General features: G+C 35.5%; 2 protein-coding genes and 2 non-coding genes across 5 annotated transcripts; 2 read left to right on the forward strand and 2 right to left on the reverse strand.

The window, feature by feature from the left end:
• Nucleotides 1-94: 94 nt before the first annotated feature.
• Nucleotides 95-7859, reverse strand: LOC110792332 (sister chromatid cohesion 1 protein 2). 2 transcript variants are annotated; one of them, XM_021997146.2, is made up of 13 exons: nucleotides 7319-7854; nucleotides 5073-5334; nucleotides 4949-4986; nucleotides 4820-4863; nucleotides 3663-3823; nucleotides 3241-3554; nucleotides 2953-3064; nucleotides 2568-2704; nucleotides 2071-2486; nucleotides 855-900; nucleotides 704-728; nucleotides 485-614; nucleotides 95-375 (listed from the first exon to the last, which is right to left on the reverse strand). In XM_021997146.2, exons 1-13 carry the CDS (start codon nucleotides 7554-7556, stop codon nucleotides 271-273), a joined length of 2028 nt encoding a protein of 675 aa, XP_021852838.2. In that variant the 5' UTR covers nucleotides 7557-7854; the 3' UTR covers nucleotides 95-270. The 2 variants fall into 2 exon arrangements, 1 of the variants encoding a protein (XP_021852838.2); XR_008922591.1 differs by lacking the exon at nucleotides 855-900 and having other exon boundaries at nucleotides 7319-7859.
• An 864-nt stretch (nucleotides 7860-8723) lies between these two features.
• Nucleotides 8724-8795, forward strand: TRNAC-GCA (transfer RNA cysteine (anticodon GCA)). Its single transcript has one exon. It is a non-coding gene; the product is annotated as a tRNA-Cys (tRNA).
• A 74-nt stretch (nucleotides 8796-8869) lies between these two features.
• TRNAC-GCA (transfer RNA cysteine (anticodon GCA)) lies at nucleotides 8870-8941 on the forward strand. The gene has a single exon. It is a non-coding gene; the product is annotated as a tRNA-Cys (tRNA).
• A 672-nt stretch (nucleotides 8942-9613) lies between these two features.
• Nucleotides 9614-16099, reverse strand: LOC110792322 (glutamate receptor 2.1). The gene is made up of 5 exons (XM_021997137.2): nucleotides 15793-16099; nucleotides 12610-13940; nucleotides 12202-12514; nucleotides 11054-11460; nucleotides 9614-10300 (listed from the first exon to the last, which is right to left on the reverse strand). The coding sequence occupies exons 1-5, from the start codon at nucleotides 16055-16057 to the stop codon at nucleotides 9824-9826; spliced, it is 2793 nt and encodes a 930-aa protein (XP_021852829.2). The 5' UTR covers nucleotides 16058-16099; the 3' UTR covers nucleotides 9614-9823.
• Nucleotides 16100-16182: the final 83 nt, after the last annotated feature.

Here is a 16182-nt window from a genome sequence, read left to right on the forward strand (position 1 = left end):
TTCAATGCTATACAGGAACGAATCCCAGTAGTAGAAAACCTCTTTTTTTTACCAGAAACAGATTTCATTTCTGAATAACCAGTACTACATCTGCTAAAAACTAAATTGTTAAATATCTACATATACCTATAATTTATGGTTTATAAAAAAGAAAAGACATAAACTAGTAAACTCTAAGCTGAAATTTGTTGCAGGCAGCAACAAAAAACTAATTCATTAATCTATACCCTAAAACCCTAATCCATTCCTGCAAAAACTGGCATATTTCTGTCAGCATTTCTTCAAAGTTTCTTTAAGTTGAGGTGTTTCCTGCAAAACCACATCTCCAAAAGCTTTTTCTTGCACTACATTTATATATCCTCCTGTACTCAACGCCTGAAATATCAAAATGAGCCATCCAACGTTATGAAAACTTTAAAATCTTCACATATATATGCGAAGCGGGGTTGTAATCGAGAAAATACAGTTTTTTTTTTTTACTCACCAGTATTTCGAAAAAGAGCATCGCGTTTTCTCTCCGAGTTTTACGTTCAACGATGGGAAGCAATGTAATGGTTTCCACCCCTTGCTGCTTCTTTCTTTGGATTACACGATGTAGGTATTTCGCCACAGTTCTGTAAATAAATTTCAAAAACTTGAATATTTAAGAAGTTGTACATGTATCTGGGAAGACTTTTAAGTCATCAACAAATTCAATTGTTACCTGGTTCTAGCAGATAAACCCCCATCTGCAAGCACAAGACAAAAGATTTAGTTATGATAAACAGAGATTTAAGACTAATGATGAAAATATGAAATATAATTGATATAATCATACTACTAATACTAGCATGTAGCATAGGTAGTGGGCTTACTCTTGTTCTTATGGAGTTCTTGGCTATCTCCTTCATTTTCATCCATCTACAAAGTTCACAAAGAAGAAGTAGATAGCAAAGAACAACAGCCCAGAAACAATGGAAACAGTCATATAAGTGATCAGGATTTGAGACATCTAATATAAGAGAGACTGGCACGGACATTTGCTAAAAGAAAATAGTTTGGACAAGTTGCCATGATTGAAATCCTTACGGATAAATCTTAGGGGCAACCGAAATAGTTGTAAATGGACCAAAATAAAAGCCGAACACATGAATCAATTAATTGAATAATGCAGTCATCTAACCTTGTCTTGAATTTTTTCTTCTTCTGCCTCATGGCTACTCATTGAGTCATTGGTGATGAATTTGTTATAGGGAAATTCTTAATGGTACACTTTTACTATTGACTTTTGCCAATGGTGCACAATTTATTTTTGGCCTCCCTCTGACTTCTGACTTCTGACTTCTTAAGTATGTTAAACTCAATGTTAACCAACTGTTGTATGCTATATTTTTGGCATGTTATTCTAAGCAATGGTGAAAATCTTTCACCTATTTTCTTCTCAGCCCATTTCACATATAAGCATGGTTTTATAAAAAAAATAAATTAATTTTACTTCTTTAGTTCCAATCTCTCACCTTCTACAAGACACAAGATTTGGAACAAATGTTAAGGAGCCTTTGATATCCATAGTCCCATAATGTTTTGTTGGCTGACTCATTAAGGGCATCACTTATCTTTTCTAACGTTTCATTGACAACACCTAAGGTAATTGCCTTTAGAAGCGTAGAGTATAGCCTTAGGCAAGTCCATTTCTCCCAAATTCCTTCTCTGATCTTTAATCTTATTTCTCTCTCTTCACAGTTCACAGTGCTATCCTTGTTTCTTCTGACTCCTCTAGACAGAGACCTAAATGTCCTACACCGAAGAATCTCAATTTCTTGTGTTGTTCGACTTGTTCCTGTTCTTTTGACTCCTAAAATCACTTAACAAGTAAGGATTTTGCTCGGAAATCAACGGAATTAGCTTCATAATGTTCAAATGATCAGTTACCTATTTTGAGTTGCCTAAGTCACTTTATACTAACAGTAGTTTTTTTTAAGAGTCAATTTTTGATTGATAATGTCTTAGTCATTCACAATTCCTCCAAGAAATGACACATGAACTACCTTAAATTATTAATCTTTAAGTAATTTACAGTGAGAGGTTTACCTCAGCTATCAGACATGGACCACAGCTGTCCTCCGCTTCATCATGCACAGCCGACCCCTTCCTCATGTTTTCATACCATTGAGCAACTTCACCATCTGAATCAGCACCCCTGAAATTTCCAAAAACCCTACCAGATGTTGGACACCGAACTGGTGTTCCTGGGGCAATTGTTGAACGGCTGTCAATCGGGGCACTTGGTGTTCCTGGAGCAATTATTGATCGACCGTCAATCGGGGCACTTGGCGTTCCTGGAGCAATTATTGACCGACTGTCAATCGGGGCACTTGGAATCACAACATCCAGCTGCTTTACAGGAGCTTGGGTGGTTTCAATAGGTTCAACTGCTTGACTAGTTGATGGTTCAGTTCTTTCTGTGTTTACTCTACAGCGGATGAATTCCAGCTCCGAAGCAACACCTATTAATTATGGATAATACAATCTATTGTAACACAAACAACAATTACAATGACAACTTAGACATATTATAATATACTTACAGGGTATCAAAGGCTCCAAAAAACTCTTTGGAAGAGCTGAAATGCGGTGAAACCTCCACAAATCGATGACTGTATGAGGAACTTTCCTTCTCTTGCATACCAAGCCACTAGCTTCTTTGATGACCTGCTTCATTATTCTGAAATAAATTATTAGATCATTGCCAAATGTCAGATTGCATGAAAATTTCAAATATAAGATTAGTCGTTTACATTTCCTAGAAAGGGTAAAAGCCTTTGATAAACCGTGTTCCAAATAAATCAAGACAGTAACTAATACAGCAGTTTGAAGGATCAGTCAATTCCCAAGAAGCAATACCCAAATTTACTATTACCCTCAAGATAATTATGACGTTACTTCATGGACAAGAAAGCTGTGAACACTTACTCAGCACCGAACATTGTAGTTTCATCAAACATGCATTTTCTTTTGCAAGGTCTTTGAATCTTTTCCTTCTTAACAGGAGTGGGCACAACCATAAACTCGGGAGTAGCAGTATCTGCATCAAGGAGACATCTTAATCATCTTACATTAATCAGTTAAAGAGTTAAGAGATCATCATTATCATTATTTTCATTACCCCATTGCCTCAAAGAGGCTCCCGCAAGAAGCGGGGTAAGACTTAAGAGATAATGATAAAAATAAAACTCAGAGCGCTCTAAAAGTAATTTGCACCTCCAACATTTGCAACTTCTGAATCATGGGTCTTCTCCTTGGAAGGTGGAACTTCTTTCTCTTCTAATATAACATAATCTTGATTTTCTAATGATATCTTCTCTAAACCATCCTCGTCCATGTTATCAGTAGTTTGAACTTGATAATCATTAATAAGATTGAGAAGTTCAACATCCAATTCGATCCTGTCAAAGTCCATGCCCTCCTCATCAGTGAGTCTCAACTCTCGAAGCTTCTCCTTGCTTGTTTTAAAAGTCTTTATGTGGTCTGGAGAGCTTGCACCATCAATTTCCATCTGATGAGGTGAAAGAACACTGAACCAGCAGAAAAGTATTCTTATTATACTCAAGAATCAATAATAAAGCCAAGTGAATCTTGATTTTAAAACATCAAAGCTGCAAATTAGACATCAGTTTTCATACTTGTCAGGCGGAGTATGTGTACAGGTAGAAGTTTCTCTCTCAGCTGCTAATTTATCGGGTGTCTGATTGGATGAACAAGTTTCCTGTTGCATAGTGACCCCATGTGAGGCCTCGGCATCACACATGTCTTCCCAGAGAGTTGAACCCTCTTCAAAGCATAGCTGCAAAATTGCAAAGCAATGATGTTGCCACAATCAAACAGCAGTTATAGAGCAAAGAATGCTTCAAACCCTAAAAGATATTATGCCACATTGAGTGATTTCAAGTAAAATTGTGATCCACTCGCTCTTAACAAGAAAAAAAAGGACAACTAAATGATTTGGGGATCTCAACTCGTGATTTAAGTGCTAATATGTCATTCAATTTTCAACAATCCCCTCCACCACACAAATGTTACTCATGCATCAGCTGAAGAAGGGCCAAAAGTATCTTAGATAAGATTAGCTATTTTTAAAGTTCATAATCTTAAAAGATACTTTAACCAATTGCTATGACTACAGTGTTCCATTCAGTCAGAAAGCTTCCACAACTATAGCTTCTTTTAAAGATTAAAAGGACAAAATATGGCCAAGCATTTATACGCAACTGCACTGAAAAATTAACATCTGCAGACTGCAGCAGCTTAGCAAGTTGAGAAACATTTTGCGAAACTGAATAAACACTCAGATGTGGCACTATTTTCATGCACCGGTCCAGGTTCCAGAAAATCTTGCTATTACTTGTCATTAACTTTGGGAACATTAAAAAGGGATTATACAAGTTGAATGCTCAGTTAAATAAGTAGGAAATCAAATATCTTATGGTAGCTGATGAAATTTTACTAAAAGAAAAGTCCCCAAATAGTAGATGCAGTGGGATCTAGTAGCTTCTGAGCTCTTTCTTATGACTGATAACCAGAAATAATTGATTTCCCATTTGAGCATTACAATGTAATCAGTGTCACATAATACTCTAACTCCCGATGTGGCACATATTGACAGAGGTGAATTACACACAAAAGTCGTGATTTTGGCACAATTTATCAAATTAGGTAGCAATTGCATATTGTACCGAATCTAATAGTCGCGTATTAGGCAACTTTGCACGTAATCGATGCTGTAATTTCAGTACCATTTTTCCAAATAAAAAGAGCAGGAACAAAAATAAAAATAAAATACCTTGTCTAAAGAGTATTGAGGAAGTACATTTTTCCCTGTATCAACTTCATAAAAAAACTATGTAATTAGAAATTTAAAACAATACCAAAGAAAAATGAAAATCTTATATCTTTGGGAGAACAATGGTACCTTTAATACTAATGTCTTCATTTCGTGCAATGTTGCACCTGCGTAGTTGATTAAACAAATCATAATTTGCAGAAAGAACGAGTAAATGAACATAGGTATAAAATCTTGTACAAGTTATACTCACTTGCTTGCACCATCTGCAACCTCCAGCTGGAAAGAATCAAGTTCATACCTCTCTGGCAGCGTGATAGAAGGAGAAGATCGCACAATATCTCTAAAGGGAACAACCTTTTTTCCAACTGAGAATCTATTAACGTCCAAGAAAGTTTCGTGACAGTCCTGGAATAAATACTCAACCTTCTTGGAATATATTCTCACGACACCAAGGAGAAGATAGGCCAAAATCCTATAAGTTACAGACGGCACTCCTTCTAGCAGAATTTTATCTGCTCATCAGACAATAAGAAACATAAGGCAAAACAAAGTTTGTAGAAATTTATCCATTATGTGTCATACTCCATAAAACTCATACCAAGAAGCGCATATGATAAAATGAAAGGTATCCTTGAAATTGTAAAAGTACAGGAACTAAACCACTAAAACAAAATTTAGAAAGTTCTACCACGGCCATACAATCAGAAAGCAACCTAAAAATAATATGGAGTACTGTATTCCACTCAAAGTCCACGAAGTAAGCTTGGGACCGAGGATTCTAGGTTTAATGCCCATTACCCAGGAAGAAAATCCTATCCTATTTCACATTTCTCCATGAACCTCAACACGGGATATATGCACACTTCACAATGATCACCATCAAGAAAGCATCGTGTAAGCAATAGACTTCAACAAGTAACCAAGCAGAAAGCAAGGGTGAACAAGATGGTGCTGCATACAGCATACCAAAATCACCTTCATAAGGAGATGAAAGAGGTTCTGTTTCTGTATACAACTAAAACCCCCCACTTCAAAACTACAATAAACAACCCTACCATCTTATAACAATCTAGAAAATAAATAATGATGGTAAACTTCAAAAGCAACAAAAATTTTCTTCTACTTAAATGAAAATGAAGAAAGTGACTCTCACTTCACGAAGATGCATCATGTCATCAATTAAGTTACCCTCAAATATGTGGCCCGCATAAGAATGTTCACTTGTTCATTAAACAAACCAATTAACCAAGTGTAGAACTAAAAAATGTTCCGGATACAATCAATGCTTAGCAACAAGCCAACAGCCAGAAATACTACAAATGACCTCAACTCTATATCAAAACCATTCAATCAAAATCACTGATTAACCTAACCAAGATTGCCCATTATGAAGTAACTAAGTTCAGCAGCAAGAATTATAGAGCAACTTCAGAATACAAATCAGCAAAGCTAACATTAGAATTTAAGCAACTCAATAGACATGAACTTAGTCATAACATGGAAAGCTAATAAGCAACAAACAAAAGATGCCTAAACTAATTGGATATATTCCTCACACTTTAGAACTTATTACACACCCCAAGCCCCACAGTAACCACATCAGTAATCAGTGATGACAGTATCATAACTGTCATTCCTTCAAACATTAGTTAACCTATAAACTTGAGCAATACAAATCACAAAAGCAGTAGAAACCCTCGAAGGTCAGGCTCAATGCTCGAGATTTGGAATAGCGGTAAGAAGAAAATGACAAGCGAAGGAAACTACACGAGCCAGCGTTTTAATCTCAATCAGGTTCAAAAGGCTGCATGACTAAATTCCAAGGAACAACAAGTGACAAATATTCAGTTTTGGAACTACGCTACAGGATCTCCCAAATCTCATTTACTGAAACACCAATAACATGGTATAAAAACTACTCTAATGAAAACCCACATGAATTTTAGTCCAATTTAACTCACAAATGAAGTGAAACTAAAGGGTATTCCAAATTTCCATCAGAACATCACAGATAAATTTCTCACAAAGTATGAATAAAGTACTCAAATAACAAAAGGGGATACCTATTTGCTAAAAGCATGAGATTTTGGCCAATTAAACCCTCACAAAACCACCGAAAAACAAATCATCACAAACAAATATAACCACCAAACTAACTAACTTCTCACATAATATACACCCAATGAGCCACAATAGAGAAACCAAGGATACCCAGATGACATTTCCCTCTTCATTTCAACCATTTGAATTCAATTGACCATAAATTTCGGACAAACTTGACATAAAAAGGGGAATTTTGCTCACTGAATCTCCTAAAATTTCAAAGTCAAACCCTAAAATGCTAAAACTACATCTCAAATATGCTGAACAAACACAATCAACCACAGTGAACACAATAAAAATCAGATTAAAATCCAACAAAAAAACAAACAAAAAAAACAAAATGAAGCATCAATCTGGGAAATGAAAGAAGATAGAGAAAACGGGAACTGTTACCAACAGAAGAAGAAATATCAGTGTCAGTAATCTGCCGCTTTTTGAGGCGTTTGAAGAAGTAACCGGCAACCCAAATGGCACCCAATGGACCTTTACTCGACAGAAGACACTGTGAGTAAAACATCGTACTCTTTCTCTGTCCTCCTTCGTCTTCTTCTTCCTCCTCTGTACTTTTTCCTGGAAATGTGGATTTCCTCTTTCTTTCCAGAGATTGAAATACTGGGTTTTTAGCAGACATTCGAAAGAGAAAGGGAGAGGTTTTTCAGGGGGAAGAAAGAAAACGGTCGATAGAAAGTATCTCTCTAAGATGATGCCACGCATAATTTATTGGTAATCTCACTTCCTCACTTGTGTAATTGTGTTACATTTCTAAAGGGTAAGTTTTTTTTTGAAATTTTTTTTTTGAATTTTTTTTTGAATTTTGAAGGATATTGGATATGAATGGAGTGGTAAGACTTGTGATCTTATCCAATATCTTCTTTAGTACGTTTTGTAACTTTTACTTTTTTTTACCTAGTTTGTAAAGTGTGAACTACTTCGTAGTTATTTTTACTGTCTAAAAATAAGAGTTACTACTCCGTATATACGAAGTACTATGTAGTACAAGTAATAAAGTTCACTCACATTCAGTAATTAAAAACCCTAAATGTAGCGAAGACACTGATTATATTTTCTTTGTAAGACCTGTTGATGGTGTGGCATGTAAGAATAATAATGTGGCGGAAAAGGAAAGGTAAAGGATGAAAAAGAAAATATTGTTGATTAGGAAATTAAAGATTATTAACATAAATGAAAGATAACAATTTTTTTTTTTAAAAAAAAAAGAGAGACTAGGAAATAGATTATATCCTAATTTGCAATTTGACTTTTTTTGAAATGAAAGATGTGTATATTTGTAAGGAAAAAATATTGACTTGTTTTTCTTTTTTTGTTGCGAATGAGCCACAATGGCGGTGATGAGAATCGATCATAGGATCACCTGGAATCGGGATGGAATCTCTAACCAATCGGGATGGAATCTCCTTGTTTTTCCTTTTTGGGTGCAAAGGAATATAGGTAAATGAATTATACAAATTAAACGTTATTTACTAGAATTCAAATGGTGCATAGTACAAAAATAAATAAAAAATTATGTATAAACAGCCAACTTTAAATAAGAGTATATAAAATCTAAGTGCGTTTTAGATATTGTTTTTTTTTTTTGTGCAAATGAGCCACAAGGGCGGGGATGAGAATCGATCTTAGGATCACCTGAAATCGGAATAGAAGCTCTAACCAACTGAGCTATCCATCACTCTCGAGTGCGTTTTAGATATTGTAGGTGAATACGAAACTCCTCGGAAAGTTTATATGATAGAGATTCTTCGGTATATTAATTTTATAAGTTAGTATGATGACACTTGAGGGGTCCATAGCTCAGTGGTAGAGCAATTGACTGCAGATCAATAGGTCACCGGTTCGAACCCGGTTGGGCCCTTATTGTGATTTGTTTTCTTACTAATATTAAAATAATTTATAATTATATATGAAGGTAATATATTAACACTTGCGGGGTCCATAGCTCAGTGGTAGAGCAATTGACTGCAGATCAATAGGTCACCGGTTCGAACCCGGTTGGGCCCTTACTTTTTTTAATTTATTAAACTTGCAAAGATTTTATGATCCTTTTTGTCGAGAACTTGAGAACTTCTGGTTTTCTTTCAGACTAGCTGTTGGCCTGTATTATTCCTAGTGATTTTGTTTTGTACAGGCATCTACTCTACTTTGTACTTCGTATATGATACTAGATTGGAGTAATGGTTACGAGTACATATTACTCTTTTTGTGAAATTTGTCACATGTTTAGGGCTAATATGTTATTAACTTAATACAACATAAAATCCGAGGCTCTATCTTTGTCCATATTAATCAGATAACAACCTAGAAGCAAGTTGTTGGAGTTTGTAGGGAATTCACCTTCGCGATTTGGAGGGACCCCCACGAGGCATCAACTGTGAAATGCTTGAGCTGGATTGACTAATACTACCTCCGTTATAAAATGATATTTACACTTTCCGTTTTAGTACGTTTCATATTGTTCTTTACACTTTGCTTTATTCTATTTTTGGACATAAATATTTACTAACTCACCCTTCTTATCCCACAACATTTACAATTTTTCACTAACTTTCTCTTTATTCATTTTTTCCTACACCCACCCACTTTTTTACAAATTTATCTTACTTTTTCAACCAAATTTTCAACTTTTTTTCTTAATATTTGTGCAAATAGTAACTGTAATGATCTTTATGAAAGGGAGGTCGTATGTAATAAATTTTTTTTATATATATTTTTTTTGAAAATTACAATCAACTACTTCTATTGAATTTCAATATGTAACTTGTAAACTATCCTATATAGCAGGATTGTTATTTCTATATCCTAAGCTAGTGTATGTTACAGTATGTTTCAGCAGAGTAATGTTGTAGTTCTCATCTTTACCATGAATGTCTTCTTCTTCACTCTTCAATCATTCAGAACACTCAATGGACTAGGAGGACAATTTGTATGAACCATACTTTCAGCAACATCATCAACCCGATTATTCTCACAACCACGACAACTCTTTTCCAGTTGCTGATTCTTCCTAATCTTATGAGATGATTCGTCAACCTCATCAAACGTCTTTGCCATTTCTTTGATTTTACTCCGAATTGAAGTCCCATTCTGCATCCATATAAGCCGATGTTTGTACAAGAAATCCACTAAAAATAACACAAGAGCAAAAGCTGCAGCTAGTCCAGCAATGAGAAACAGTCCCCAGAAACTCTCAAGTCCAAGACTGAACTGATAGTCATTAGAAACCATGTTGCTTGAAGAACTCCCGCGAATGTCTTGTGTGTTGAACCATTCTTTCTCAATTGCTACCATCTTTTCCCCTTCTGTTATGCTTAGTATTGCCCTTGAAATATCAGGTACTAGTGGAGAGCCTTTTGGAAAAACCTACATTATGAACCCATGTATGTAATTAAGACCTTAATTATGTCTTATGGTTTGTTTGAATGTGACGGGAAATAGGGAATCACAAAGAAGCAATCAAAGATTTTCTCCAAAGAAAAAATTCATATAATTTGCATTTTAAGTTAAAGTTAATGATAAGATTGACAACCACAACGCGATATATGTGTATCAGATAGCTTAGGGTAAGATCTTTTCAGTTCAGTTCTGTTCAGTTCAGTTCAGTAAAATTCAGCTCAAAAGAACAAGACATAATACTCATCTGTAATACTATCATTTAAGAGCTTATGGCAACTATATATTGAACAAGAGAGAACTACAAGGATTTATGTTTGTAACTGTGAAAGTTAAAAGAAAGATTTCAACTTTGATAAGATTGACAACAACAACGCGATATATATGCATTAGATAGCTTAGAGTAAGGTCTTTTCAGTTCAGTTCAGTAAAATTCAACTCAAAAGAACATGACCTAATACTGATATGTAAGACTGTCAATTAAGAGCTTATGGCAAGAACAAGAGGAAAGTTGAAAGAAAGATTTCGACTTTGATAAGATTGACAACCACAACGCGATATATGTGCATTAGATAGCTTAGAATAAGACCTTTTCAACTCAGTTCAGTAAAATTCAGCTCAAAAGAACAAGGCCTAATACTAATTAATCTGTAAGACTGACAGTAAGACTGTTATTATGAAACCTGGAGGGTAAGTATAAATGAGATTAGAGAATTCACTCACAAAGCCAAAACCACCGGTCTTGTAAGTTGGTTGAACCATGGAATACTTTTGGCAATACTTAGCAAGGAAAAGCCTCATATATGGAACCTCATCAAAAACTGCTGCAACACCCCCATTTTTGCTTCCTTTTGACAGTAACTCATCTAACTCCTCACATTTCTTGTAAGATTTCAGTTGTGATTCTTTGAAACCTATCTTTTTCAAGAGTCCTTCAACAAAGGAGCCATGCTGATATGCAACAGGTTCCCCTTTTCTTATCAGTTCATTTACACCTAAGTCTGCAGGTTGCAGCTGTTGTACAGTCAACATAGATGTCAAGCTTGCTGTATAGCTTTGTGTAAGGATGAGCACCACAAATATCCATACCACCATCACAAACCTTGCTAAGTTGCTCAACACATTCTCACCTGTTTATGTTATATACAAGAAACATCGAAACAGATTAACCTCAGAAAATAGTTGCTCAAATATTAGTACGTACTCACTGCGTTCTTGAATGTTAGTCCTCTTTTCGTATTGAATCGTTTTTCTTTGTTAGTCCCTTTTAATTTGGAATCTTTTCTTGTTTGTCCAACACTTATTCCCGTTACACCCTTACAAATATCTAAATGACCCACTTATTTACTCCCTAACAAAGCTTTATCCCCATTATACCACTTAGGGAGTGTTTGGTTCGTGGATCTAGGTATGGGTTTAGAATGGTCTAAACCAATATCATATGTTTGGTTGGAAATTTTAAGAGGTTTAAACTCATACCTCAAACCCCTGAGGTATGGGGTTTAAAAACCTAGGAGAGGTGGGTATGACTCGTACAGTTGTACCTTTACACCAGTTATCAAACAAAAGGGGAAACAAATCATCCTCAAATTGAACCAAACACATGGTATTAAGAATCAAATTTCAAACTCATACCACTTTAATATCATTCCTGAAAATCCATACCAGTTTGCGAACCAAACACCCCCTTAATTATTTATCTCGTCTAACCATATGTGTTAGATTCTATTAAGATTCATGTGACAAGTGTACTAGTTTTGAATTGTTTTATATTCCAAAAGGGACTAACATTCAAGAACGGATGGAGTAGTATTTTCTGTTGGCATTGAACTTAGGAGCTAAAAAATGAAGATAAAGATGGGGAAGCTTACTATGTGCAAAGACCATAGTTGAGAAAGAGTGATAAAGAGTGGTGCCTGCTTGATGTAAAGGAGGGCCTCGGAATTCTTCGTTGACACGGTGTTCTAGAACCCAGATAATGAAAGCAATGAACACAAAGAAGCAAAAAGTCATAACCCAAAGATCCCAAGTTAATGGCTTCATAAACAACCATGCTTTCTTTGTTTGCTTCTTCTTCACTGGAACCACCATTGTCACACCAGATTCTGTAAATGGGAGTGTATAATCAACATACAGTGACCTATTTGCTACTATGGTAACATCTCCAACAACTGCATCATACATCTGTCACACAAGAAAACACAAATCCATCATCTTAATTCTAAAGAAATCAACCTGATAAAAGGGTACTGTAGTAATACTCTGTAGTCTGTACTCACCCCAAGATAAACCTGGTAAGTTAAATCATTATAAGAACTCGAGTCAATTCCTTTCGTATCCATAAAAGGAATGTATTCATAGGCAACATAGTAAGGAAGCTGTGCCATAACAGCATCAAAAATGTCGATGCAGTAACCAGTAACTTGTGTAGTGTTAGTTTCAGAATCTGTCTGCACTTTCACAAATTCAGTAAAACCATACCTTACAGGAACACCAATTCTCAGCTTTTTTTCATTTGCAGGAATAACCCAACCTTTTGGAACAGATAAAGTTTCTCCTGGCCATATGATAGCTCGTAGATTAGCCTTCGATGTAGAATAAGCATCAGAGAAATTTCCCTTCAAGTTTTTCATAAGTCCATTTTCTGCAGTCCAAAATCCAACATCTTTCCACCCATTTCCAACAACATTTATGATTCTGTATACTGATGTTTTTAGCTCGTTGTCTTTCTTCAGGCTAAAATCTCCTGCTAAACCTCTGAATTTAGTTTCTGACACAGCTTGCAGAAGGTTTGGCCCTATATTGGAGACTGCAATATATTCTAGATCAGTTGAATCATTAGTATTAGTATTAGTATTACTAATACAAGTATTAGTATTACTAATACATGCTTCCTCTGCAGCTTTAGCTAGCGCGAAAGTAGCATCATAAGCCCATAAACCATACACATTTGGGTGATCATGCTTGAATTTCATTGACCATTTACCAGTAAAATTCTGAAGTTCATGTGTTCTTGGAACATAAGTTTTAACACCCAATACACCCTGCATTGATTCGAGCACATCACGATCGAAAGATTCGAGTAAATCAATCATCCCATTACTCAAAATCCAAACATAATCTTCACTCATCATCCCTAATTCTTTAGCTTTAAGGAGCAACCTAACCCCAAGTTTAGGCCACAAATGAACAACAAACACCCTTGTTTGCATTGTTTTCAACTTATACAACTCTTCCAAGATTTGATCATCTGTTACAAGTTGAGAAATGACACTTTGGTAAGGCATACGTGTGTTGATTTCTTGTAACATTGATACAAATTCAGGCATAATGCCTCTTCCGTACTCGTCGTGTCCGTGAATTGGGACAACTTCTTTCCAACCAAATGCTTGGATAAGTGCCCCGATTGCATGTACTTGAGTGACGTCGTTTTGGGTAGCTCGGATGAAGTAATTAGGACTTGCTAAAGATGAAAGGAGAGGGCTTGTTGCAGAGTATGAGATGATGGGTACTTGAGCTTTGGTACCAAGATTTATCACAAATTGGGTTTCTGTTGATGTAAGTGGACCTATTATTGCCTTTACTTGGACGTTATTGATAAGATAAAGGGCTGCAATTAACACAAAATTCACTATTAACATTATTATCATCGATCAATCCCTTTCTGTTCTTAGAATTACAAGCACGCGTAGACCTGTCAAAAATCGATCCAACCCGAAACCCGACCGGCAAATATTGGGCCCTTGAACAAGTTTATGTGACACGTAACTCAATATTTATCCGAACCCGAGCAACTCGAAAGTAATGGGTCAAAACCCGACCGAATCCGTTTTTGACCCGATCGATTGAAAGTCGTTGTATTTATAGTAATAAATGAACTAAGAAATTTTAAGCACAATACATAAAGTTGTTACTATAATTGGGTGTAATATGATTTTGATCTGAGGATCCGCCATTTTATGGTTAAATTTAACTAAATATAAACTTTTGTATGACCATTTGTCAATTTGTGCGCATTTATTGAATATTTATTACACAAATTGTTGAAAATATAATACGCGTTTAATAATCTCTTAACCCGTTGGATTAACCCAAACCGGAAAGTTTTTGGTCTTGAACAAGTACGGAGTATTTATAAATCCGAGCCCGAAAGTGAAGCCCAAACTAATCCAAACCCGAAATTAAATTTTTTTTTTTTTATAACCGACCCATTTGACATGTCTACGTACGTGTATGATAGTTCACACATCCGAATCCCCTGTTCTCTACTAGGGAAGACCCCGGGTTCATTAGCTGTGAAACTTGTCCTCATCGATAAGGTTTTCGGTGAGATGGATCATATACTAACTCAAAATTGTTGCACGCATGTTAGTTTATCCTGTTAGTTTTGGATAATTAAGTTAATGTGGCCATGTGGGTGATGTGGCCGTCTTGAGCTCCTAATGAGCCATAAGGGCATTACTGGTAGAGTGGTAAGGAAAGGGGAAATCGTGTAACGTATAGTATATACTCTCGATCTTGACCACTACGTTAAGACATCATTGATTCGTGATAAAGAAAATTAAATTAAATAGTGAAATCTCATTTATTTTAACTACATGGATCATACTATGACTTGGTCCTTAACTAATTAATTTATACCTTTATACTCCTAGTAGTCCTAGTACCATCATATTAAATTGAATACTTTTGTCTAATTGCACAACTACACCTATACAAGGAGCATAATTAGGGGGTTCATTTGAGTTGTAAGTAGTTGTTGAAAATAAAGTCCAATTATAGCATAGCAATAAAATTATAAAATAAGGGGTCAAGAGGTCATTCCTTTATCACAACGAGTCAACAACCAATCATAGAATTTATATTAGATGCCTAATATGATTCCTCCTTTGCGGTTATGATTATGGTATCAAACTATCGTGAAATTATAGGTTGTCAACTAATTTAGTTGGTTAAGGTGATGAAAGGGTTTATATAATTTGTACGGCTTTAACCCATGCATGAACATTACAAATAAAATAATTTAAAGAGCATTTTTCACGGATTGGATTCGAATCTCTGAACTTGTGAATGAAAAATGGGAGGGAACTTCCAAGACATTTTTGCATAGATTTTAAAGTACTTAAGAAAAATATGTGGACAAACAGAGTACTATAAGAATCCATTCATTATCAATATCATTACCCCATTGTCTCAAAAAGGCTCCCGTAAGAAGCGGGGTAAGGAGGGGTCGGGTGTACGCAACCTTACCCCTGCATTTGCAGAGAGGTTGTTTTCAATTGACCCAAAAGCGATAACGGGACGACAACATGACGACCATCTTCTAATTCATGGAAAGGAAGCGAAGAAGTTTTAAGGGCCATTTTGATTTAGTCCATTACAGAGTACTATAAGAATGAACTAAAAAAAATATTCGGGATAGATAGATAGATAGATAGATAGATAGATAGATAGATAGATACCAGAAGCAGCGGCGCTAACAACATCATAATGATTGTATTCCTTTGTATGTAAAACAATCCTGGTGGTGTAATGTTGATGAGTAGCATAAAAGCTCGAAAGCGCCATTTTTATGCATTTGTAACACATCTCCCCAATCCAATCTTGCTCATCCAAGATCAAACCTACATTTACTGGTATTATAGTAGTTTTGCTACTTCTTGCTGATACTGGTTTTAAGTTTATAAGTGAGAGATTTAGGAAGAGTAATAAGCAGAGAAGTCTCATCTCTTGAGTTTATTGTTTTGCCTTGTAAGGCTTTTTATTAGGTTGGCTAATAACAAGATTCTGTGATGTCTATGTCCAACTGTGTGTATATATATAATAGGAGTAGCTAGATAGAGGAAAAATCT

This window comes from Spinacia oleracea, chromosome 6 (genome assembly GCF_020520425.1).
Source record: "Spinacia oleracea cultivar Varoflay chromosome 6, BTI_SOV_V1, whole genome shotgun sequence".
Lineage (NCBI taxonomy): Eukaryota > Viridiplantae > Streptophyta > Magnoliopsida > Caryophyllales > Amaranthaceae > Spinacia > Spinacia oleracea.